Raw genomic sequence first — 27,787 nt, 5'->3', positions numbered from 1 at the left:
ACAGCATATTTCTTAAATATATATATATATATATCTTGGGTAGCTATTCATTATGAAGACTGTTTGTGTTTACAAATATATGCACCATAGAGATTGTAATGCTTTCACTATGGAATTAGAGTTTTAAGTTTAGACAAGACATACCTCACACAAAATCCTTTTAGAATATTCCCAGAGCTCCTATTGAAGGCAAAATACGGGCCATAGAATAAAACATTACAATTTTTATTCTTGTAAAAGCGTATCTGTACTTGGAAAGAGCCACTTAGGGATTTAGAAAATACTTCCAAGCATCTAAAAATTTAAATCAACTCATCTGTCAGGAGAAAATCACATCATCGTTCTTTCAGCTAAAAACTCCTATTTTCTTTCAGGATAACACACATCCAGTGAGATGTCAAACATCACCACATTTCACTCATCCCACTTCATTACAAAGGCAAGTAACAGAATACATTTGTAACTCAGTTCATCAGCCCGTTTCTTGTTTCAATTCTTCATGCGTTACCTACTAGCAAGGTTGTGTTCCTTTCAGCTGTTCTTTGTTAGCAAGGAGACAGGCTTGTACAGATCTAATTATTTCTTTGCCGGAAGTTTTATTTTCCTGGATGCAGCTGTTACTGATTGAAATCAAGTTATTGTGAATTCAGTGTACTTTGGGTACAGTAGCATTACTGTTGAAAAGGCAGTGACTGGTTTTTATGGCCAGCTTCCAACCCTGTGTTAGCCAAGTAATGTTCATACGACAGCGGTCAAAGATCTGTCGGTATTGGAAGCTATTAGGTACAGTTAACAACGTGAACTACTTTTTCACCCAAGAATCCCTAAAATAATCATTCAGGGTTGCTTTAGGCAGCAGTTAAACTGTATCTTAGCATGATGGTTATTTAAGTTTTGGTTTTAATCAGTTACTCTTTCTTTAATTGTTTGTGCTCTTCGTCGTACTATACTCTCACAAATGATAGTTACGTAGCTACGCACACGAAGGATAGCAAATGTGTGGAATTGTCCCACGTGCTAAACAAAAATAGTTACACACCAATTAAATTATTTGCACCTTAGCTTTGGAGTAAACCAAACTTATGACATTAATCAACATTAATGACATTGCCATGCAAACTGAGAGAACTTCTCTGTAGCATAGATACTGACTTTTTTTAAAAAGAAAATAATCTAAAACTGAAGGAATATTGAACTTTGTGAGTAAAGATCACATCTCCATGGAGCCTTGCACTAACTGCTTCTGCAGTAGTACTGCTATTGTCTAATGCATGTCATGTAATGATTCACTATGCAATTTATTCTTCAAGGGCCGTACTATTCACAGTTCTGCTACTGTATTAAAGGGAAAAAAAAGTCTTTCAGGAATCCATTGCAACTTCAAAACATGACTGGTGTCCAAACTAGCATGTTTTTTTTCAGAAGAGGACTGTGAGCTCCTCTCTGTGTGTGCCTTTCACACCTCAGCTCCCTAAAGGCAGAGCCACCAAGGTTTTCTGTATCACAAATGCTCTGAAGTCACCAGGTTGCACTCACATCATAAGGAATAGCTGCCCATACAACCTACAGTACTTTCTTTTAATTAAAATAATGTCCTATTCCTTCAGATGTCTTCAGCCTTTCCTCACCAAAAGATTTTACTTGTCCTGGTAGTACACTTTTCTCATATAAAAATATAATTAACTACACTCACTTTTCTCTGTTAAAAGAAACTTAAGGGTAAGACAACTGCAGGCATGTCATAGGTGTTCTGTGGGTCAGATGCAGCTATGGAAGGATGTGTAAACTTGTAAAGCAAGAAAATTTCTCAAGTTTACTTTCTTAAAAGTACAGAGGAGGTGGAAGATAAATCCAGCATTCAGCCAATTAGGAGAAAATGTCTAACAAGTCTGCAAGAAAAATGAGCATTATAAGGAATATCAGAAGTAGCAATAAATAATAAGCTTCCTTATTTCTAGATAAGCCTCTGCTGACTCTTAGTCACGAGGCGAAATTATACATGCATGATTTATTTTTCAAATCATTAGGTAGAACAGTGTTTATAAGCAATTTGTGTAATCAAATGTTAATGATATACAGTGGATAGAAGATTAAAGGACTACGATACGAGCTCTTCTTATCACTTTGGAGAAAACAACAAATGAAATGTAAACTATGCCCATTACAGCTGGCTAATTGCAGTTCGGGCTGTGTTTTGCCTTTAACAATATCAATTACTTCCAAATATCTGTGGTCAAACATGTCTTTTTTTTTTAAATTCTCAGCTGAGTAATCTGAGGACACAATTAATTATAATGTAATGATTTCTAATGTATATGTTTATAAATTACATTCTGATGGCAATATCAACTCTTTATGGGCAGCATATTGCACAGCAGGACAGGAATCACATCAGCACAAGAGGGACAGCAAGAGTTACATCAGCTGAAAATGGGCAACTAATTTCAAAATGTACTCACCTAGATGCCACACCAAACTTTTGTGCCTGCATAATGTTTTAAAATAACTAAAGTTACAGTTTAATTTCATATGAAATATCTTAAGGGGATGGATAGACACCAGAATGACTGCAAAATTCAGACCCCAGTCTTCCCTATTGAAATTTATTACAAGAAAATCAGGGGGTACTTTTCAATGAATTTTAGTTTGTATACTACGAGGAGTTTGGTGTGGTGCTTGTGAATAATTCCATCAACCCTTAATAAGATGCTCTGGGAAGGCTAATTCACAGAATTAACTCAGAGAGGTTGTTAGGTCTCTAATCTCTAGGGCTCTGAGCATTTCATTATTGTTTAGGTAAAGCCTCTCTGCTATCAAGGCTGAACGGTGCATTGATTTGAATCTTCCTCTCTCAATGCTGATTAATATAGATTTAGTAGAGAACAGCATTTGGCACTGCCATTGAGATTCTGCACAGCAAATACAGGATGGCTCCAGAGGAAAACAGAGAGGATTTCTGTTAGGGGTTGACGCAGAGGTGCCTCCACACTGAACTGGGTGCTGGCAGCAGGTTAATGGGCCCTGCAGCACCTCCTCTGACTGGCACAGAGCATCCCTGGATAGTGGCTGTGCAAACAGGGGGGATTCATTTCATACTGACACAGCTAAATAGACCGTATTTTGGTTATGTGGGTTTCCTAAACAGTTAAACACTACTGGCTCTGAACAAGTCCTGTACTTTCTGGCCCTACAAAAGGTGCAGCATTTTCTATGAGAAAGTGCTGTAGGAAAGTCATTTAAGGTGAAACTATAGCTTACAGGTGGTTGAGGTGGTTTTATTTGGTGCATTCAAGCAGCAGCTGATGCAAGACTTGGCAGCAAAGGTGCTGGTGTAACTTTGCTGGGGACTCTGAGCACACACTGGGGGCTAACCTTGCACAACTGCACCTTCTCTGTTCTTTTTGTTCTGACTGGCTCAGACCTGTGCTGCTGTCACACACAACTTTGGCACATACCAACCCTATCTGAAATGCTTTAAAAAAATGCATCTGCTATAAAATGCTTCATTGTTTTAACCTTAGTATTTATATTAAGTAAATGCAGTGAACCATCTCAAGATTAAAACATGATATAAGGGAATAAAGAAGTTTTTGGCACTAGCTTGTTTTACCAACATCAGAGGCAATAAATGAACAGCGACAAACAAGCGCCTTTTTTTTTCCTCCAGTGAGATCACTGGTTGAGGACATGAAATTATTCAGTACACCTGTTTCTCTTTCCTCCAACAGTCTCCACATTAAGCTGTCAAAAGCAAATTACTCCAAATGTAGGCAGCACAACAAGGAAGAAATTTTGAGTCTAGCCTATAAATGTTTTTAATACAGATCTTAAGGAAAAAGTGAAGTTTTAATTGTGGCAGATGTGCGTGTTCATTGTAACCACATAGGCAGTTGAGAAAGAAATGGATAATTCACACAGATTAATAGGTAAATTAATTTCTCAAATTTTCCAGATAGGTACATAAATCAATTACATCAACTGTAACAACAACAACCACCACCAAATTACTTCTGAAATGTTTTCAGAAAATATTTTAAGATTCCTTAAATAATGTATTTTTATAGGACAATACAAAAGGAAGTGTCTACTTGAAGTCTTCAGTGTAAAAAATGACTCCATTTATGAACATCATACAAATATATATAATTTTGTCTATTTCCTGCAGAGAAATTACCCAGGTAAAAGAAAACCAGTTTCAACTAGATCTAAGCAAATTATCAATTACTTTCAAAGTGCATATTTGGGTGAAAGGAAACATTGCTTCTTCAGTTTAATTTGGTAAATATCAGTCAAAAAATGTCTAATCTGTTTTCTTTACTAAAATTACCTAATTTATGCACTGTATTTCAAGCAATGAGGAAGTGTGTTTTAACAAAAGGCTAAAACCCTGGAAACAAGAGTAAGATATTTTTGTTGGCCAGGAACAGTCTCTCTTCCAAGGTACAGAGGGAGCTGAGAAAAGCTATCGTTGTTGCTGAAGTGCCATGAAATACAGACAAAATTATTTGTAATTAATGAGAACATGCAGCTGCTCTGCACTTACTCCACATATACCCCTTCCCCATCTTACAAAGCTGGTTAACTCACTGCTTACCAAATGCATCTCCTTCAGAGAATTCTTCTGTCTCCTCCGTTTCCTTGAGGTAAAAATTCTAGTGATTGCTTTCTTTCTCTGCCTAATAAATATTTAATTATTCCTTGCAAAATAGTAAAGCTTGAGCTAGAAGAACATGATATGTGATGGTGAAGAGATAGGTTGCTGGTTTGAATTAGCTATTCACAGGCAGGCATTACCATTCAAATCTTGTCACAGCAGGAAAGGAGAACTAAATCTAGATTTTTCAAGTACCAGAAGCATCTTCTTCCTGTTGGAGGGTATCTTTTATTTACCTAACCTTACGCTTGTGTGTCTGACTAAAAAGTTATACTGGAAGATCAGACCCTCACTCATAAAACAGGCAAGCACCAACTAACCTATGGAAGTAAATATGGTTTCAATTGCTGCCTAAGAGAGGTCCCCTCACCTGTGTGAAAATGTAGTGAGATCTGAAAACACTGAAGTTAGGTTGTACTTTTATGGATTCAGCAATGTTGCTCATAACTGTTTAAGTATGTAAACACTTCAGGAACTGAAAGTCTGAGAATTAGGTGTTTACAGCAAATGCTTGCCTACAAGCTTTCCAATGTCGTTTTGTACATTAGCCTTTCTGTGAAGAGTTGCAACATTGCGAAGGTCGAGTGGCTCAGCAACACATCATGTTTACATGAATAACGTTTATGTTTCAGCTCTCTGCCATCTGATGGAACTGATTAGATAATATTGGTAACATTAATGTAGTCACAAATCGTTATTAAAGCTGTTCTCACTGCTGAAGACCTCTTTTAAGTATGCAACTGTGTACATAACCTTGGGCAGTTTTACACAAGGATATTTATCAGTGAGACAGCAGCACATTAAGGCTGTTTTGGTTGTAACAAGTAGACTATCAGGCACAATAAATTGAGATCTTTAACAATGAAGCATAAGATGAGGAGAGGGAGTTATTTTATTACATTTCAGAAGACAGTAAAGAGTTCCATTTCGGACTTAAGTGGTTCTCCATCTAACAACATCAGTAATCATTCAATGATCTAAATGTGGAAGCTACTTTAAGGAAGAGAACTTTTGTGGGCACAAGAACAGCAGTAGGTTACAGTGAAGTAAAGAAAAAGAAAAGGCAAAAAGTTAAAAATGTAAGGAAAAGAAGTAAGACAAGAAGCAAACAGTGCCAACCCTCCCCCCCCAATAGATTTAAATTCCCTACTCATCTGTTATAAAGAATGATATGCATATGATGATGCCTTTCCTTGACGGGGAGGAATCATAGGGGACATAGTGATTGTGAAAAAACCAGACAGAGTTAAACTGCAAATGCCCTGACAACATGCTGTGTCATGGAGTTCTCTACATTGAAGACAATCCAGCTCATACCAAGATGTGCAACTGACCACTTCTGTGCCCAACAACTGACTATCCCTCATGCCTCCTAAAAGGGTCCCATTTTAATACCTGTAACTGACTCTCTAACTCACATTATAGAGTGGGACTAATTGATCAGGATTTATGCTTATTTTCTTCTGGTGGGTATCCCTGGGAAGCTGTTTAGATAATAAAGTGCTTGTTGAATGAAAAACGGAGGTGTCACAATAGAGATGTCTGGATTTGAAATAAAGGTATAATGAAGACAGACAGGGGGAAAACAAACCAACAAAAAAAGACAAGGTTTGTAAAGGTATTAGTGCCTATGGAATTTGATGCAAACTATCTTTAAAAGTCTTGCCTTCTTTACCCCAAAATTCTTCTGTCCTGGCGTTGGATATGCAGATGTACTACCTGTATTTGCTGTATTTTATCCTCCGTACTGTCAAAGTCCAGTAATTTGCAACTGAGTATGAAAGTAAAATTTGATTCTGCCTGAAACACAGCTGAAAGGAAGGGAGCAATGAGCTGTGCTCTTGTTTACACAAGTAAGATAAGAGAAACTGCTTTCATTTGACAGCTTGCTGTACCCTGATAGTGTTGGACCCAGAATGCATTCCCTGCAAGTACTTTAAAGTTAGAATTTCAGATACAACTTGGTAATACAAACATGAGCAACAGCAAACTGTTTTATTACTTGGGCTGGCACTCCCCTTCTCGTGTCACCAATGCTGTGCTCTCAGCTGGGCAATCATAAAAGTGGTTCACAGAAACCACTCAAAACTGTCTCACACATGTGACAGCTCAGAGGAGTTTTGTGCATCCTGGGGCCTCAGACAAGAAAGCAAATGGAGGATAAAGAAGGAGAGAGACAGGGTAAAAAAAACCCAACACAGTGACAAAGAGCATGTAGGATGTGAAGAGAGGAATGAAAAAAGCAGGCAGTGAAGTAGCAGGATATAGTTTCCACAGCTTTATACTGTACTGGGAGATGACAATATGCTAAAAGTGCATTAGCCTTAATTGTGCTTAACAAAAAGCATTTAAAAAATTTACTTAATGTCATTATATCCTTCCCTGCTTAGGGGTAGCAACTTGTCTCAGTCCCTACTCTAAGTTCTTATATCTGAATTCATGTCTGAAAACTAAAGAATTCTCCCTTGGGTGGCACTTTGTTTCCACTGGATCAGCACTGAGAAGTCTCTATTGTCTTCTCCCTCAGCAGAAGAAAAGCTCCAGTTACAGTTCTCTTCTTGTCCCTGGCATCATGAACCAAAGGCTTTCAGCATTACTGTCAGATTTAGACACAGACTTACACACTTCAGCCCTCGGTCTAGACAGAACTTGAAACATTACTTAATGAGATATGACTAGCCTCGAGAGTCACAGCCTCATTGACCAGCATTGACAGAGTAGAAGAAAAGTCATTTAACTCCATGATGAATCTGCAAGAGATGTCCAGCCAGGATCATCCTCTCACATTATTGTGCATGACCAGAGTGGAAATGCGAGGGCTCACCAACTGCTCAAGATGTGGGTAAGAATTAGTGGCTTGAATTGCTACAGCCTCTGTAAGGAGAAGAGATGCTGCTGTCCCCTTGGCTGCTTTGGAGAGATGAGAAAGTCCTGGCAGCCCCAGGGGCAGGCACAGGGCAGGCACAATGCCTGTTCTGGCTGCCTGGGGATTACCCTGCATGGGTAGTGGGGCTAGAGCCCATGGCTGTGCTGAGCCTCGGTGCATACTCCTCTCTGCTTTCTTTTCTGTCAGCTTTCCCCTGAAGGGGACGGGTCTGACTGATCTGGTGTCTCTGAGGAAGGCATGGGCAAATGCCTAGCACTTAAGTTTCCTCTCCATGACAATGTCTGTCAATGACTCTGCAATTCAAAACCCTAAGCTGTGGGACACACATACACTCGGTGCAGCAGCCTGGTGTCCATATTGCCACAACATCACATACAAATGTTAATTCTCTACAGCCCTCTCACATGTTTTGGCAGGCAGTTGTTCCTCTCCTCTCTCTTGAACTGTAATCACTGTAACTTGGTACTGTAACTTGGATAGGATGACCAATAAAAATCACTCTGAAGTTTACCTCCTAACTGCATAAAGCATGAGCAGGCTGAATTTACCAACTTTTGACGCTTAGGTCTCTGTGAATCAGCTCACCAGTATTATACATTTGTAATGCTTGTGAAACACAATCAGGAAGATGTTCAGGCTGTGCTTATTATGACACATTGTAAGACCACTGTTGCACCACTATCACATCATATTATACAGTAGATATATTAATAACCATTATGGAAAAGAAGGTAATTAGTGACTTTTTGTCAACTCTTGATTAGTAAGATGGCTGCATTATGCATAATAATAGACCAAATGTTTATCCTGAGGAGTCATTATCCAATACTTGCACAATTCTAAATTCTAAGGACCATCCATAACAGCAAATGGGAAATTAACACCAGAAGTAAATGGCTAATGAAAATTTTGTCCTCTTTTGAAGCTTAGATCATATTTTTCAATGGAAACAAAAAGAATATTGTGGCAAAGTATTATAAAAATGATTTAAAAAGGCAAAAATCTAACTCTACCTGTAAAATGAGGGAATGTTGGTTAGAGAAACCCTTGTGCAGCATTTGAAAGCACAAGTACCAAGAGTTATTCCTTTTGATGTTACTGAAAGATGAGAATTACCACACAGAACAGGTAAGAATTGACTGGAAAAACATCTGGAGGATGCTGCAAAGGCATCTGCAGACAAGTTTCTGAAGAAATATGCCTAAAAAGTGTCTGAAGTGGTTCACTCTCAACTTTTTTGTGAAGTTTCTCAGTGCTGTATTAAATAAGCTATTATGACCAGGGGCAACATACTTTCACTGGCTTTGATTTTTGTTTTGTGACATAATTGGTGTATTTGAAAAATGATGGCTTGAGACTGGAGCAAGAGATTCTCTCACCATCTTTCTGTGAACAAAGTGTAAGACTGCTTTTCTGTCAATGCCAAAACCTTCCAAGCACCCAAAACTTCAGTTCCTAGTAGTATTGTTCGCTTTGATACAGGAACATCATACATAAATCTTGTGTTAGGAAAGCAAATGAAATTGGAAGGAAAAAAGAAATGGCTCTTTTCAGTCAGAAACCTCACTGTAGCAGATGGAGAAGTGGACAAAAGTTTCCATTTAAAAGTGTTAATTTGGAGTAAATAGAAAGAAGGCAGCAAGAAAAAAAAAAGGCAAGCTATCACATCTACTACATGGCAAACACTACCAAAACCAACTACTGAAAATTTCAGAGGAATAAGATCATAAATAAAGAATGCCACTACTGCCACCGTGACTGACCACTGCACAACACCAGCCAAAAAAAGCCTAACCCACAATTCCTGTGCAGAGCCTACAACTCTGTCTCAGGGTTAAATTATATTTCAGTGCTGGAAAATCCTTCACCTGCTCTGAAGGTTAGTCACACTGTTAAAGTCTTTCTCCATACCTTTAGTGAGACTTTCCTTGTCACCAATTTCCTTAGCTTCCATGCTACAAGGGATTTAATAGTTGTTTTTTTTTCTCCTAGATTAAAGAGGGATCAGCTATCAGAAATCTTTTCACTATTTAAGCTGTGCTCACCTTCTAACCTTTTTTTCTGGGGGGGTGGGTAGAAGGGGATAAACTGAATAGCTTAAGTTCTAAGCTGCTTAAGAGTTTCTAAGCCTCTTATGGTAGGGGATGTTTTCTGAAAACCAAACTCTTCCAGCTTTTTCTTGACTAACCTCCACATTTAAATATACTTTCTGAAACACAGACAACAAAACTAGACACTGTTCCACTAACTGCTTCCCATATATTTTACAGAGGAAACGGGACTACCTGGTCCCTACAGTCTTGCAGTTCTCACTGTTAGCTGCTTCTTTTAAGTTTCACTCATTTAGGCTTGTGTAATTACTAGGAACTTTGGGCCAAGCACAGATGATTTATGCTGAAACTACCTGCTTGACTCCCACCTCCACTCCCTAAGAAGCAATTGGTAAATTCAAGAGTATCATAGAATCATCCTGAACATGAGTTTTATTCTCTTTTCTGCTGAGTGCCAGAGACTCCATAGTTAGGATCCTAAGAAGCTAGTTTGCTGTCTTGCTTGGTAAAACAAGCATGGTTATACAACTACCAGGATCAATGTGGTATCTCAACACGTTTCAGATAATAAAGAATTAGTCATTTAAGATTCTGGGGTTTTTCTTGGTTGGTGGATTGAAGATCTGCTGTATTGACAGTGCATTGCCACAGTGTGACACAGAATGATTCAAAAAATTACTACATGTAGAATAATACAGCATATATTTGAGCAAGCACTAAAGGAACATCATTGTTCAATGAAGGCAGAAACTCCACAGGACAATCCTTCTGCTACAACACTGAACCAAAGCATACAAAAAAATGAAGAGATGCCAAAGGAAAGAGAGAAGCTGGCAAAAACCCAAACTCATCTATCAAAATATTTTTAGATTATTTCTTCAAAGAGTGAGTAATGATAATATACAGTGAGTTTATAGTGGCCCTTTAGCCAACACTCAACACGAGGTTATTGAGACATACCGTTCCCTACTTACTTACACATTTAGAGGTTGCCAGGCAGGCCACTGTGCTTTTGCCTTGATGACTGTTAAAACCTCATCGCTCTGTGAAAAGAGACAAACAAGATGATTGGGACAATTTCACAATGAGAGAAATATGATTTACAGAAAGGAAAAGAAAAAAAAGAAAAGGAAAAGAAATAAAGAAGAAAAGAAAAAGAGTAAAAGGCACTAGATTATATTGTGCCTCCCAATTCTGAATGAGAGAAATATGCTCTGTCCTTTTTGTTATCTGGGTACCGCGTGTTCTCAGCTGCACAAAGCCCCTCTGAATGCAGGAGGCAAGAGCAGCAAGCAAAGGCAATCAGACCTTGGCCACAGTCTCTTTCTCTTCTGTAGGAATTGAAGGGGACTTAAAAAATGAACAGCAGTGCACAGACCATGTTATTTTTGCACCATGAGCTGATGGAAAAGCTTTCAGAGTGGTGCACAGTGATGACAGGTATAAATAAGAAGACCTTTGCATTGGTGAAATACACCAAAATACTGTGGCCAAACGGAGTTTGTTCCGGTAATACTATCACAACAAGAAAACTGCTGTAGCCCGGGTCATCAGTCCATGTATAGTAGTTTATGGCAAAAAGTGTGTCTTGTGCTGTTGATTTTGTGACTGTGACAATCTTTGTGGCCAGAGGAATTCACCAGGTTTAAAAAAAAAAAAAAAAAGAAAAAAGTTGCCCTTAATATGTTACACATCTGCAGGCAGAAAAACACCTACAGGCTGCTGCTCTAGGCAATCTAACACCCTGTCAGTAGGTATGATGCACTATTTGTTATCTTCATGTAATCTCCCCCAAGTACAGCCATTGACAGCACTTACTCTTCACTCTCCATTTACTCCTGTGGAAGTTAGAGGGTGAAATACAGCAGCCACCTGTGGAAGCCCACAGTGTGGCAAAGCCTTGTGGAACGGTTATTTCCTAAAGTAAGTCTGTAGGAATCCCTTCATCAACAGTTTTAAACTTTATATTGGTACAATAAACCCAGGACAAAGGCAGGAGACTGTTAACAAGGCTCTGATGCCCAAAAGACATCTATCACATTTTTTTCAGAAGCATTTCCCTATCTCCCTTAGGAATCCAACCCAGTAATTTGCCTAGAGGAACACAAAGGTCACAACTCACTCATACCATTTCTACTGTCTTTTAAAAATATCTCCCAATTAGACTAAGAAACCCACCACATACATTACCAGTAATTGGCACTTCCAACAGAGCTGGCCTTTCAGTTTAGTGATAATGGTACCATTTCCTGCTTGACAGAAATAGTTCTGATACCCCAGACTAGCACTCCTGTTTAAAGAAAACAATTTTCACCATTTTTTTCTACAACTCTATTTTCTCTTTTTATCAAAGCGAGGTAATTATGGCACTGATGGGCCCTCTCTGTGACACATTCAGTCTCATGAATGCATGTGTGACCTGAACTCTCCTTCAACCGGAGTAGATGGATAAACCATTTCTTGAAAATCCTTTTTAGAAATGCAGCTCCTTGGCCAAATCCTATACTACATTAAATAGCTTGAACTAAGATAGCTTAAAGCTTGCTCAAGAAGGTCAGTGGAGCCAAAGTAGTTTTCAGATTGACTTCAATATTTTTGGAGGATTATGGTCTAAAGTAAAACATGCAAAAATAGAAGACAGTTAGGTTTTTCTCCAAATCCACTTCCCACATCAGTGTTTCAAGCAAGAGGTGGGTGGTTGACTCGGTAGTGGTTCCCTGTTAAAGTAATGTTCTCCAAAAAGTTCTAATAGCATGATTTTAAAGTGTTGATCATGTTATCTTAACACAGACAGCTTTACTGACATTCTGAAGCTGGCCAAAATTAATGAAGGCACACACAGAATAAAGTCATTAAATTGCAACAAATAGAACCCTGTGGCAGGAAACCACTGCTAAATTAGATCTTTCAGCTGTGCACTCTACAAAAGATTAAAAACATTTCTTCATCTTCAAGAACAGAGAGTGGGACGAAGCTCAAAGAAGCAGAATTGAAGACAGAATTTGATTTGAAGCATTTCTTAACCAAGGGGATTTAAAGCAACTTTAAAAAAGGGTAACATCCATTAAAATGTAATGAAAGCTTTCAGCAAAAGTTTTAAGTATCATCTGAATACCTTTAGAATAAAAGAGGCCTGTGCCAAAAAGCATTAGGAAATGTTGCAGTTTGGATCACTTAGCACTTGGTAATAATGATTTGATTCGGATCAGCTAAACAAATGACAGTCTATTATCTGACATCAAAATCAGAGTCAGATTCAATGAACTGTGGGGAATGAAAAACACCTGTTTTGAGCCAGAGCTTAATTTCACCCATTTCACACTGCCACTGCTTGGCATTCATTCGATTGCTTTATAGCAGAGAACACTTAGTCCCTTCCACAACACTCATCCTCATAATAACTGAATGCCTTTCTATCCACAGTGGATTCATTTTGACAATATTCCTAGAAAGTAGAAAAAGCAGTGTTATCCTCAATTCACAGATGATGAATTGAAAGTCTAGAAACAAACCTACCTATCTGAGCTTTAGGATAGAGTCTTCCTGCAGGATCATTTGTTATTGAAGAAAGATAAAGTGGGAATGAAAAAATATAATGCACAAAATGTCTTCTGTGGGGAAACAAATGCTATGAAAATGATAATGATATAGATATATGCTTCTATGATTAGTATAAATAGACCTTATTCCACCTCTACCCTATGCAGTCACACAGAAATCACTTTAAGATGTGAAAAGTGTCTGTTTAGTATCCCTAAGACTTCTTCAGTTCATGAAAGTAATTTCTAGCAACAGAAGTCTTCAAACCCTCTGGTTTTGGCTCCTTATTGCTACATACCCTGTAGAGTTTTATGTCTTGTTAGAGTGGTTTGGAGGAAACATTCCAGAGGTTATACAAACATCTGCTTGCATGTTCTGAGCAGCTAGATAGTCTGCAAGGAAGCCTGAAGACTCAGCAATGAAGACAAGAAGCTATAGGTACTCCTGTTGTGGGCTTAGGTATCTCACTCACTGCTATAAGAGTGTGTTTACTTGGGACTGCCAGCATGAAGATCCCTTCCAAAAGCAGACATCTTTTAAAACAGGAATGGTGCTAGTGTTTGATGTAATGCCCTACTAGTGTTGATACCTTCGTATTCCTTCTATGTTTACAACTGTTTTGTAACTGTCTCCACTGCTGACCGCAAACCTATCTAGATGACATAGCTATTAAATCTACTGATGAAACTACCGCAGCCTGAAGAAAAGGCTTCAATTTTAGGGCCAGAGTATAAGAGTCACAGTTAGGCTACTTCCTGGAGAAGGAAGAATTCTGAGCTCTGGACTGTAATTTTTTATTTTTTTAAATATGATATCCACCATTTGCTGTATAGTAACCGTGTGTGTGACCTGTAATGCACTGGGGATGGGTATGTTTATTAACGCCATAAGCAATTGGCCTCCTTGGAGTCTCTCCAGGTTCCTGAGGATTTCTTGTTCATGTAGAGCATGTCAGAAGTTTCCCATAGCTATTGTTAATGGTCACTATAAAATCTTACTTTCAGGGCTACTATAGCAAGCTGGTAACACATCATACAATTCCATGTATTTTCCTGCAGGTGCAGCCAAGGAGGTGGCTGAAGTTGCCCTAAGACAGTTGTTTATAACACACAGAGATTTTTTTTTAATGGTAGAATGTGCAGAAGCTGTTTTTCACCAGTTCATGAGAAGATTTTTCAAAAGGCTAAGCTTTTAGTCACAAATACTTCACTTGGAAGGAAGAAAGGAAAAAAAAAAAAAAAGCCACCCATAATTAAAGACAAAGACTTATTTCTACCATTTGATGACAACTAAATTCTGTTTAATTCTATAATTGACTCAGATTCAGGTAGGTAATACTAAAAACTAGCATTACAGATTTGAGGTTACTTTAAGCAACAACAAACAACATTTCAGTCAATGGAATTATACCAGGATTGTGTTTGCCTCTTTTACTTCTCTATGTTTATGATAGAGATTTTGTGGCAGCTGTGAAACCCACATACATTACAAGATAAATAAACATTCCTGAATGGAATTCATTATTTGATCACAGTACATGCAAATTCAATATTTCCCTGTACAAACAGCTATTTCTTTAATTAAAAAGCTTTATTTCTGCTCTTCAAAAATAGGTAATGAGATTTCAGGGAACATAATGTCTGTTTTGTTCAGTTCACTAAATATGAATGTTTGGGGGAATTCCCAGGCTTTTAATAATATCCACTCAATTACAAGTGCATAATTTGCATAAAGAAATACTGTTGAGATGTAACTGAAGAAAAACGGAAGGAGAGATGAGCATTTAAATCCAACCAGAACAGGCTCCATTTCAAAAGAGAGCAAGTAACCCAGCACTTCAGACAGTCCCACTGGAAAGCTTTTCTGAATTGCATACTTAGCAATTTTGTACTCACTTTTACAAAAAAAAGCCTTTGTTAGATAATCAGGATGAGAATTTTCCCAAAATGTGGATATTGTCCACATTTTCCAGAGAATATGGAGATATGTGTTAAAAGCTGCACTTTCAGGATGCTAGCTGACATGGCTTGTTTAAGAAAAGCTTTTAAAAGCAAAGTGTAATCCCTGGTTTTGTTTGAAATTACTAGGATGGGCTGCAAAAAGGAGTATGTTCATTGTTACTCTTGGTGTATCTCCCAAAAGCACCGATTCACTTTGCATTAACAACCTTCTGCATTATCTGTCCCACACGGTTTTCGTTCAATGAAGTGATTGTTTCAGGAGGGGAATGTAGGCTGAAATTAATAACAGAACTGTTGCTAATGGCAACACTGAAAATCATATACTTTATTTCCATTGAGGTGCAGTTACATAATCTAGGCTGTCCCAATAAAGCAATATTTCACTTTTGCATAGTATGAAGCTTACCAGTGTGTGTTAATGAGCCCCAGGTATGCGAGGAGTATTTGAGCTCTCATTTTCTGTGGCTGAGCAGATTCTGTAGGAAAAGGGTCTCCCTTGTGAATCTACTTCTTGATTGTACATTGATTTTCTGCTTCAAATTTAGCTTAATTCTATATAGCATGCTTTGCTGTCTTTAGCGCTACAGAAACATTTGGGATCCTAAATTAGTTAGCCAAAATCAAGGAATGATCACCAGCATAACTGGTGTTAACTCCCACTCTCTGCTTAATAGCTTGATCCAATACATATGAGTTTGTCGTCCTTCTACCTTAACTTTCCATATTTCATCAATCCTTTAGACTAAACTAGCCTCTAAACCTGTATCTAAGTGCTATAAAGACACTGTTATTTTAAACTTGCAAATTATTTGGAAACAATGAGCATGCCAAACAAGGGAAGAAAACCAGCAAAAATAACAACTTAAAAAAAAACAAACCCAAAACCAATCCAAGGGGCCAAGACATTCTGTGCACAATAAAGCAGATATCTGCAACTTGAATGGCAATATTCAAGCAGCAAGACAAAAATCTGCATTCACTGGAGATAATGATGAAAGTGTTTTTAAGCACCAAGTTCACTCAGATTCATATTCAGGTACCTACAACATTTTCTGCTCAGATTGTTTCAAACAGTTTCAAAACAGTCAGGGATGAAAGCATTGAGACAGGTTCTAGTGCTCACTATGAATAAGTGAGTTCCAACTGCTTAAATATCAGCAGGAAACCTCAGGAAAAGGCTGGGTCTGCTCTGAGAAACAGCCCAGAGAATGGTGAGAGAGAACGATTCGGTCCTCTGGTAAATGCTGGCAGTGAGACTCCAGCTATCATGATGATACATCCTCCTGCTTCTCTCAGACATTAGCCAAATACAGCAGCTTGGACAGAGGGAAATAATTATTCAGATAATAGCAAGTTATTTTAAATAAACTAGCAAATGAGCTCAGGAGGTGAACTTTCCTGACCCCTGACAGCATTTTGACAAATCAAAGTTGTGGGGTTCTTTTCCATTCAGAATATTCTAAATGTGCTTTTACTGCTGCAGAGAGGCAATCTCACAACATCTCAACTTCCCTTCAGTAAAGATTCTTATGTCTAAGCTACCCTTTACCATTCCTAATGAAAAAAACCCAAGACAAAACACCAAAACACCCATTCAAGAATGCAGCCATCAGACAAATCAAGGAATTGAGGGTCCTATAATGAGTTGTATTTTCTGTAACCTGGAAAGAAGTATCCTTTTAGAGAAATCAATTTCACGTCTTTTTTGCTTCCAGCTATCACCATGACAAACAGATTGCTGCCCTTGTGGACCATTCTGGTGGCACTGTGTAGTCTCATGGTTTATACTTTGACATTAACCTGTCTCAGAATTTAATGACCAAAACACACTCATCTCATGTTGTAAATAAAGTCTTCTCAATCTCTGACTGGACTTGAGAGAGAGAGTTTTTAAGAGGAATGTAGAAATGTCAGTGATTTCTCCAAGGAGTGGAGATGTTACCATTTTTCCCATCAGGGGTTGCCTTTATCACCTCATTTTCTTGCAATTTACTTCCCCTTGAACGACAACTCAGTCTACACTGTGTGACTCAAAGGACTATCGACATAGTCCTGAAAGGACAGTGGCTCCAGTCTGGTATCCCTGATTCTGTTTGTGCACTTTAATTTTACCTAATCTTTGTTTCTGCCCTCCTTTAATTCAGGACAAACAGACAAAGAAGGAAATTGCTTCATTACCCATCCTGAAGGCAGGATTAGCTGTTAGGGGAGTGGGTAGCTTTGGTTTTTCTTAGATGAGGAACTCTTCTGTCCTCTTCTTCCCCAGTGGGGATTTGCATACATTTAGAAAGGTCTTGTTTAGGTGGATGTTACATGGAGGCAAATCCAGAAACTGAGACTAACCCAGAAAAGTTTCCATGCTACTTAGAAATGTCAGGGGCCTGGGCTAGGTGACATTACCTCCCATCTCTCTAATGGTTCACTTTGGCTTTCCAGCTGTCTCTAGACAGATGGAAAATGGTACCATTACTTTATTTATTTATTTAGTATGCAGTTTAGCACTAACTGTTCCCCCAGAACAGTGTGTGAGGTCGGATGAAGGTTATCCCCCTACCTGGTGCCCACACTACTTGCTGCTTAGAGAGCTTCATGTATCTTTAGATTAGTTAATCTGTCTATACTTTACATGTGCACTGAGTAGAATTAACATTAGAAGAGAAATTATATCAGACAGCTTTCAAAACAGTAGGAGCTGCTAGTAGAGTGACATTTGCAATTGATGTAATTAACATACCAGGGAAGAGCTACTAATTCCACTGTATAAAGTACTGTTTTGGTTTCTTGTTGCTTACTTAAACCAGCAAAAAAAAGAAAACAGAAATAAGAATTAAAGCCTGTAGCCACAATGCTGTATGCCATCCCATATCCAACCTTATTGATTCTATGATTCTATGATAGTAATCAGAGAAAAATGGGTGATGTTGTCTCTGTAATAAGCCAGACAAAGAAATGTGTTTGTCTTAAGGAACACCGCTAAAGTACTCTGGAAAATCCCTAGGACATCGAATTGCTGAGTGAAGCGTTCATTCATGTAGTTCCAAATTCATGTAGTTCCAAATTAAAGAACATAAACAGAGGCTTGCACTCTCAAAGTAAGTATTCAACATACTCCATTGTATTCACATGCTGCAATTTTAATCATAAAAAAAGAGAAACAATCACTGCAGTAGTGAGAATAAATGTAAGCATATTCATCTTAGCTGTAAAATATCTCTAACTGGTAGGCCACACACCTTAAAGCTCTGTACTTAAATGTACTGTTAAAAATGCTTACTGTGACATATATCCCTTGCTATTCCCCATGGCTGACTTGAAATTATTGTACACTGACCTGTTTATATGCTTATCTCTAAAGCTTACATGCTGAAATAAGGTGTAAAGTGACACAATGCATTTGGATGCCATGAAACAGGCATCTGAATATTCCATGACGTGTTCAGAGACAAAAAACCCTCACACTTCTCATTGAAGTAGAAAAGCAAGTATTTCAGTTATGATCATCACATTTATATTCATTTAAACACCTAATAAACAATTCTGTAATCAGAATTGTACAGTATCAGAATTGTGCTCCGTTCTTTTAAACTAGAGATGCCCTGTACAGATGTTTGATTTTCTCTCCTTTGAATCCACTCTCATATCAGACCCCAGCTGGGAGATTTCCTGAAGAACACTGAACACAAACATCATTCCCTTCTTTATTTGCACAAAAGCAGCGGATCAGACTGGTCCCCATTGAAGTCCTAATTCCAGGTGTTAAGCAACTCTAATAAAATCATTTACTATCCCTTAAGATTAAATTAAATTCCAATCTCTAAAGAGATTAGAACTGCTCTGTTATTGTAGGGCAGACTTCCAAAATGGTTAATAATTAAGAGCAGCAAAGCATGGTGAATGCCACTTCTCATTACAAAGCCACTGCTAGGACTCTATTCACTGGAGCAACTTTAAAGATACAGCATTCTTTGGCTAATCAGGATGAATGTTTTTAGCATTCATGTTTTCAATACAAAAGCATGCAAAATTCACAGGGTTGTTCCATCTTGTTGTCTCCTGATAGTGCAATTGTACACTGAAATAAACTGATGGAAACTTTTGCTTACAACTGAATTGCCAAGTTGTCGCACCACAATAACCACTGAAAGACTTTTAAATATGCAATGACTGTGGCATTCTGTAATGTCTGATGAGCCAATTAATAGCATTTTGTATTTTCATGGCACCTTGCCTCAAGGAATTTAAAAATGCTTTTAAACAGTAATTAAGTTCTAAAGCTCTCCTGCAAGTCATTTGCACCATTGTAGAGACACAGAAACTACAGCAAACTTAACAGACCAAATAAACCACATACAGTTCATAAAGGTTTTTCTTTCCAAGTACGTTCACTGACTTCCAGCACTATGATCGCACAACAACGTGCCTTGCAAGACATAAGACTGAATCATACTGCCACTGCTCTTATCTATTAACTCTGAAAGACGTGACACCTGCTAATCCCACAAGTAAAAAGTGGGGTCACCAAACTTTCTGTACAATACTGAATATCTTGATCATCCACCCTCTGATAATCTAATTAACATACAAACATGGCAATTTGAATTTGTTGTAAAAACATAATTAATCCAGCAAGCTTAAATTAGGAGTTACTTTAACTACATTAATTTGGTATTAATTGACAAACAAGTATGTCTTTCCAATATGCACCTGACTACAATGGCCTTCTAAATGAGGACAATTGTCTAAGAAAGATGAGACTTTTGAACAATTCCTTCCTCCCAAGTACCATCTACAAAGCTAGAAGCTTGTTGTATCTCATCTTGTTCTGGAATCACTGCATTACAATCTATGTCTGAAAAAAAATAAAAGAAGATAATCTCTTAAATGCCTAGCTCAGCCTCATCCATTTCTGCTCCAGTCAGAAAGTAAATGACTTTCCCACAATCCATCCTGTCTGGACAACTGTAATGTCAAAACTAAGTTCTCTGCGCACCAATACATTTGTGCAGTGCTACTTGCTGTGCAAAAACCCAGACAGATCAAAACATTTCACAGGAACTATGCAGATAGAATGAAAAGGAAAATAGGTTATGCCCTAGAAAGAAATCACACAGTCAAGAAAAAGGGCAGTTCAATATCCAGTAAGGGGTAAGCCAGGAAAACTAAAAAATATTTCCATAATGGGGAACCAAATTCCAGTATCTCTGCTTATGACACTCCTGTTCCTGCTGCCTTGCATAGTCTCTCTCTTCCCCACTAGCTAGCTAATTAATTAAACAGTCAATGTTCAAACTTCAGAGTTACCTTACATTTTGAACATTACCTCTTCCTGTAAACTTTCCTCCTGTCATACAAACATTTGTGAAAACTTTGGGAACAGAACCCAACACTGCTGAGCCGAGGTTTCATGCTTTTGACCACCCAGCTTCAATTTCTCTACAACATTCCTCTCATTTTAGAGATGAAAACAAATTCTTTCTCACACAAAGATCTGAAAAGATCCCAATTGCTCATAGGCTTACACCTTATCAATTATTCATTTTCTGAGTCAGAGTTGCTCTATGCAACAGGCAAGAAGATTTGCAAGAACAGATATTATTCATGAATCACATTAATTTATTCTCCAGCAACTTAACCGTACCAAAGTTATGACTGTTTTTTGAAAGAAGAGAATACTTACTGTAAGCATGGCCTGGTGAATCTGATATCTTTATAAGATAGGATCACATTACTGAAGTAATAGAGGATTTTTTTTAACTCTTTCCATCTGTTTTAAACATATTTCTTTGCACCTTACCCAGATACAGAGACTTCTAAACAAGTTTCTTGCTGATCAGAAATACAGTCCTGACTGTATAGGCCTTTGTCGAATGCTGTTCTCTTAATCACTATGTCCCATGCCTCCACAAGAACTTACAAAAAGCCTTAAACATCGCCAGTTTCTTTTTTCTGCTTTCAGGTCCACCTTTCTACTGATTTCTTCTGCATGTTTCCTCTACAATAAATCAACTAGCATTATTGGCCCCATGCGGCTGCATGCCTTTCATTTCTGTGAACTATAATCCAACCATCTTATTGACTGCAGCTGCTTTTAAATACACTTTGGTGTCAGCAGTGATTTATTCTTTAATTATATATTATTATTTTTTTTAGCTGCATCATCCTATTGTTTCCTTAAGAGCTGCTTTAAAGGCAGTGCTCAAATAACTGAAACCTCAGCACCTGAGCAAGGAAAACAAGCCAATTCACAATTCCTTAACAAAAGAATTTCCTACATGAACATCTTTGATTTAAATATTGTGACACCAAATCTTTCAGATTTTTGATTAAGGGGGGTCACTTATCTCAAGTATGTTCTTGCTGCGTATTCTTGGGAGATTCTTGCTAAAAAGACCAGCAGGGAGAGAGAAGATTATTTCTGTCTCTCTTCCAAAAGCCTAAGAGACTGTTTTACTGCTTTTCTGTTTCAACTGCAGAGACAAGTTCTGAATCCAATGCTCACCAAAATTAAAGTCTAGGGATTTGGTCTTAGTAGTAGGTCCATTTTTGTCTTCTGATATATGTATGTAATTTCTCTTGTCTGCAGGAGCACATCTGTGCCATATCCAGGGCAAAACTGAGTGTATGGGTAAGCTGTAATATCTCTGGGGAGAGATGATAATCAGTAAAAAGAAAAACACCCCAATCCATTGCAAAAATGTACTCTCTGCAACAGAAATGTTAAGCAAGAAAACAGTGACTGTAGAAGGTGCAGTTTTATCCATGTTCAGCTGAGTTGATTTGAACCACTACTGCTTGAGAAATGTCCTCACAATGCAGGAAATATAATTGCCTCTTTGCCATGTGCATGAAGCACCAGATATTGAAAATGTTTACATAATATTTTTGAATACTGAATGCACTTCCATTACACTGAAGCACTATGAGCACAAATTATGAACACGTCCTCTAATTTCAGATCAGGTAATGCCTCTCAATTTCTATTCTACTAGCCACCATTAATTTGGCTGAATGAAGCACAAGTGCTATGGCCCATGATTCCTTCTGATTCTATGTGTTTGCAAAAAGAAACAACCAACAATGCAGTGCAAGGTTAACTTCATAGTGCAGTGTGATTTTTTTATCCTTCTGAAGGTCTTTTTCTGTTCCTTGCAGCAATCACCTTCAAACCAACAGCAAGAAGGGGAGCAAGGGAAGAGTAAGTGTTTTAGGCTAATGAGGAAGCAACAAAGTAGTTGCCAGGAGGGTCTTAATGTTACTTTCAGTTTGGGCCTTGTTTATTAAGTACTAGAAATGTGTTTGGTTGCTGAAAAATATTTAACAATGGGTCAAGATTGTTTTTCAAGGAGCAATCTTTTTTGCAACCCTTGACCTCCTGAACTCTAAAGGAGCAGGTCCCAGAAGAAGGCAAAGTGGTAGGCCCTGAGTGACCACTTCAAGACAGCATTAAAGAATAGTGTGTCCATTTACTCAACAACCAGACCCAACTCCAGCTGGAAGTGAGTTGTGACAATCACCTCATTGCTCTTCCAGAAATGTTCAAACTCTAGGTGCTCAATGTACACAAAGCCACATTCAGAACCTGATTTAAAATGCTTTCTGGTTGCATTCAAAGAGCACATTTACACTCTTCACCTATGGACTGCAAGTAGAAAAACCCCACAGATAAATGCCAAATATAGTTCATTCAATTTTAGGTCTAAACTTTTCCTTTCAGGTATTTACCTGCCAAAACAGAAAGCTATACAAGAATTTATGAGAGTAGATTTTAACTTTTGTTGTTAAAAACAAGAGTTAAGCATTAGTTGCTATCGTGATCTCTTGCTAGTATTAGAGCAGAGAGCTCTTACAGTATTCATTAGCTCTGCATGTTTTGGGTTTTCATCTTTTTGCTTACTTAGGCAAAGAAGGGAAGATATATTTAGGAGCTCCCACATTCTGCAGCCCACAGAAGGCTTCATGAATGCATCTCAGAATCTATGCCCTCTATCTACCACTTGATTTCATTACTTTTACTACAACATTAGCTCTGAGGTGTCACAGAAATCTCTAAGGCCTGGAAATGACTTATGAATTAATTGCCTGAAGCATAATCATTAAGGAAATAAATTTATACACTATGATTCCACCTTCTACTTCATTAGCATGCTAGGAAAATAAATAATATTCAGCAAGTTTTCATGCTCATATGCAAAACTTTTTTATGCCAGAACAACACACCAAAGCTGAGAAAAGAGCTCTGTGAGGATTTCAGTGAATACAGGACTTCAGTCAAATGGATTTATGGTGAGCATCATAGTACCTGGTTCTACGAAGTGAGAAAAACTTGCCAACAAAATGTCATTTTTGTTAGTGCTGACTGGAAGTCAAACAGGCGCTATCTCTGTGCTGGGAAAGTACCTGAAGCATTTGGGGCTCTAAACCTGATAAAATAAAATGGATGTATTTAGCAGCTCAGGGTGTTTGCAGCTTTCAGGTGTTTAGATGGTCAGATACCACATGATAGTCACTCACGTTAAGTGCAAGGAACCACCTAGGTAGATGCATGAAATTCAGTTATATTTGCAGTCATCATAGTTAGAAGAATTATGTCAGGTATTTCAAGATTGTATCCTCTTCTTTTATTTATCTACCTCTCACTGTTCTAAACGGCTTCTAAAACTATTGCACCTTGATTCATTTGGAAAGAAAAAGAAGGGAAGCAAGATTCAGAGAAGTATTAAGGTTAATGCTGACATCGGTCTCAGAAAATTTTAAAGGGAGAGAAATAATGGTTCCATTTATCTCAAAGTGTAACCTGTGAAATACATTGCTAAGGGTTTCCTGGAGTCAAAAAAGAAAGAGATGGGGAAAACAGCACAATAATCTTCAGCCTCACAACTTGAAAGCCAGTTGCAGTGGGACATAGTGTCCAGTTTCTACAAAAGATGGAAAAATCTGTTTAAGTTCTAGATCTCACTGAAATTCCCAGAAGAGCCATCTGATAGGAATCACTTGGAACACATTTTATATCCATTTAGACATTTGTTTGTTTTCATTTTAACCTAAGTCCCTGTAGATGAATCATCACTCTTTTGAGAAGAAAGATGTCTATCATGCTTGTAGTATCTCATTCACTTAAGTTTTTCCAGAAACCTGGGCTTTTATTCCAGGCTGTGAAACTGAAATGCTTTATGAAGTATTAGGCCTTGGAAGATCTAGTTCTTAAAATCATCACTAGCTACTGTTATTATTAAGGCATGATGGAATAAAGTCCAGGAACTTCTAGCTTACAGTCCTGGAAGATAGGATTTTCCATTTTAGTAGCAGACAGCTTTCCTTAAAATAACTTTTAAGTTAAAAGAATCACAGAATGCCAGGTTGGAAGGGACCCCAAGGACCACCTTGTCCAACCTTTCTAGGTGATAGTGTACTTCAAATGTGATGACCCAGCACCCTGTCAAGCTGAGTCTTAAAACTGTCCACTTCTTCCCTTGGGAGATGATTCCAATGTCTAACTGCTCTCATTGTTACAAATCTGGACTCCAATGAGAATCTCCCCAGGAGTAACTTGTGCCCATTATCCCTTGTCGTTTCCATGTGACTCCTTGTAAAAAGGGAGTCTCCATCATGCTGGTAGCTCATTCATGTTTGAAGCATAATTTCTTTTGGAATACATTATAACTCAAGGGCTTATTGTTAAAAATTCCTGAAATAATTCCCCTAACGTATTAATTATACTGGGTTTTTTGGTCTGCATTAGCAGGCAGCTGATGTCTGGGTGTATGTAGAACAATCTATTCTCAATACTGTCAACTTACTAACAATTTTTCCAGTTCTATCTTCTTACCCACACATTTCTTCTTTAGCATCTGCTGAGATTGTATTGGTGGTAAAGGACTTTTCATCCATGAGAGCAGGATTTGAGAGAACTCAAATTCAGTAAGAGTTCATATAGCAAAATGTTTGACATATCTAGGTTTTTAAGTGAGGGTTCCACTACAATAAGGAATCCAGTATCATTATCCAGGAAGAATTATTAATTTATTCATTACATACCCATATCTATAGGTTAATTCTTGCCATAAAGTCCTTACTGTCTGATTAATGGAGAAGTGACTCTTGAATTAGAACTAATCTCGTGCAGACTAATGTAGAATATAGTACTTAGTACATTGCCTTAAAATGGAAACAGTCATGCCAATAGCTTGACATATTATTTTATTGAAAAAATATAGTGCTAGCCATTAATAGGATTTGAAAGTTAGCACTGGTGTTATGATTCTGTTCTTTTATAGAAAACATACAATCAGTTTTTCAAATTTTTTTAGAAGTAGGAATCTAAAGCCCTCTGATTACATCTAAATGGTGGCATTTCAAACAATAATGAATGGGAAATTACTGGTCTCTCTTCTACTATACTTCACATAAATGCAGTGTAAATGTCTCCATTTGAGTCCTTGCCTTTCTTATTCAAGTGAGTAACTTTTTGTTACTAACTGAGCATTAATAAGTGATTTCTCCTTTTGCCATGGAACATGGAAAGCAAAGGTTTGGACACAACATGTAGGAAACTGAAAGGCCCTGTTAGTGAGGGGTAGGCATGATTTTTAAAGAAACAAAAAGATGACTTTCATTTGATGAGCACATTACTTCAGTGTGTACACCAGAATGATTTGCTACTACAAGCTATTAAGAAGCAGTCTGTGTATATACACTTAAAATCTGCAAGTCCTAATCCAGTTTCTAACACATCCTAAATCCACAGATAATCTGTGTGTGAAAAAGAAGTGCAAAGATGTATTAAAACTAGGGACAAGACTGAAAACTGATGCTTAAGAATAGACTCCTCTCGAGAGAGAGAGCATTTTACTGGCAGTCTAAGGCTGGTGAATGCCTGCATTAATGGGAACATACCACCAGAGATTCAACCCATGGATTGCCTTGACCCATCTATGGTTGCACTGTCATGATGCCCAGGCTCAGATGCTTCCTAGTGCTCCCATTAATGGCCATGGGCTGTGAGAACATGGCAAGAAAAAGGAAGACAAAGAAGAAACACTTAAATGTAATTACATTAACTGATTAAACAAGAAAAAAGGGAAAAAAAAAATCTTCCAGTGCTCTAAGGCAGAGTAACAACAGAAGTTTACAGGATGCAAATTTATCTCTACAACTACCTGAAGGGAGGTTGTAGACAGACGGATGTTGGTCTCTTCTCCCAGGCAGCCAGTACCAGAACAAGAGGACACAGTCTCAGGCTGCGCCAGGGGAGGTTCAGGCTAGATGTTAGGAAAAAGTTCTATACAGAAAGAGTGATTGCCCATTGGAATGGGCTGCCTGGGGAGGTGGTGGAGTCGCCATCACTGGAGGTTTTCAGGAGGAGACTTGATAGGGTGCTTGGTGCCGTGGGCTAGTTGTTTGGGTGGTGTTTCATTGGTTGATGGGTTGGATGCGGTGATCTTGAAGGTCTCTTCCAACCTGGTTTATTCTATGTATTCTATGTATTCTCTATTGCTGATCAAAGACAATTGAAGCCTGGATCTCCAGGAAAAGTGTATTTGATCTGGGAGGCTTATACAAGTGTGAGATCTGTAGTGGTTATCAAAATAATAACTGTTAGTTGAAACTAACCCTTCTAAACTACACTACCATTGTCTGTGGAACCTCATTTCAAACAGTCATGTCAGAAGCCTTTCAGTTTTGAATGTGTGCTGTGATACAGAATAAAATGTGACTTCTTGCTTTTTTATTATAGATACCTTCAGTAGAATTAAAAACACTATCTCTGCTATCTTGTCTCAGCTAATTAATATCACAAGACATCATGAAAGCACACTTTGCTGATTCACTAACATGATGGTATTTGGTGGATCTATAGTGACCTGTTGTCTGCCTGTTGCAAGAACAAGCAAGTCTTTTGTTAACGCATTCACACCATAAGCACTAAAATCACTGCTGTACCTTACAACACTTCAGTGATTAACATTAAACTTCACACATAGTGTGGGAGAAACAGTGCATCCTCATATTCCTGTTTCAGTGCTACTTCTTGTCTACTGGTTCATGTACAGTTTTAACAATCTTTCTGCTCCCCTTTTCTTCCCATAAATTTTTAACATCCTGTTGTCTTTTGACTTGATAGCAGCCTAGGGCATGGATTATCTCTGTCCTACATGCCTATAAAAATATAACACGTCTATGCCTAGAGGCACTGGTCAGGTCTTTAAGGCACTGCTGCAGCAGCAGAAATCAATAATACTTGCTAGAGCAGAAATGAACGAAGATTGTTATACATGAAACCATTTAGGAATTAACAGCTGCGTAGGTATGGCAACAGAGTTCCTTCCCAATTCCCTTCCTTTGTCCTTGCTGATTGGCAAAAGGATTTACCGAGGGACAGGCGATGGTTTCTCTCTGTAGGATAAACTTGTGCACATCTCTTTTTTTTTGCCATAGCTAGGCTAGTTTAAAACTAGTTTGAGTATTTCTGCCCTACTTTACAGTTACAGAACTATGGGGTAGACACACATAGGAAAGTTTCACTTCACTGTGTTTAGAGAGTAGTTAGTCCTTCTCTATCTGGATGAACTCCTGTTGGTTTAGAGTCATCTTAGGTCACTGCACGCTGACCACAGTGTACCCAAAGCCACTACGCTTTCAGAGGACGCATCTCTATGTGCCTTATTCCCACACATTCCTTACAGTTATTGGTTGG

At 38.1% G+C, this 27,787-nt stretch overlaps 1 protein-coding gene across 1 annotated transcript in view; it reads right to left on the bottom strand.

The window, feature by feature from the left end:
- The window catches only part of SPON1 (spondin 1), a 147,085-nt gene that overhangs the window by 18,652 nt on the left and 100,646 nt on the right, over positions 1-27,787 (bottom strand). Inside the window, exon 7 of the mRNA XM_054171858.1 lies at positions 10,571-10,635. Within this exon, the coding sequence (XP_054027833.1) occupies positions 10,571-10,635 (65 nt within the window). The remainder of the gene's footprint in view (positions 1-10,570; positions 10,636-27,787) is intronic.

The sequence above is a fragment of the Dryobates pubescens genome, chromosome 22 (genome assembly GCF_014839835.1).
Source record: "Dryobates pubescens isolate bDryPub1 chromosome 22, bDryPub1.pri, whole genome shotgun sequence".
NCBI classification, from domain to species: Eukaryota; Metazoa; Chordata; class Aves; order Piciformes; family Picidae; genus Dryobates; species Dryobates pubescens.
The sequence above is the reverse complement of the archived record's forward strand: the minus strand, read 5'-3'. Positions and strand labels throughout refer to the sequence as shown.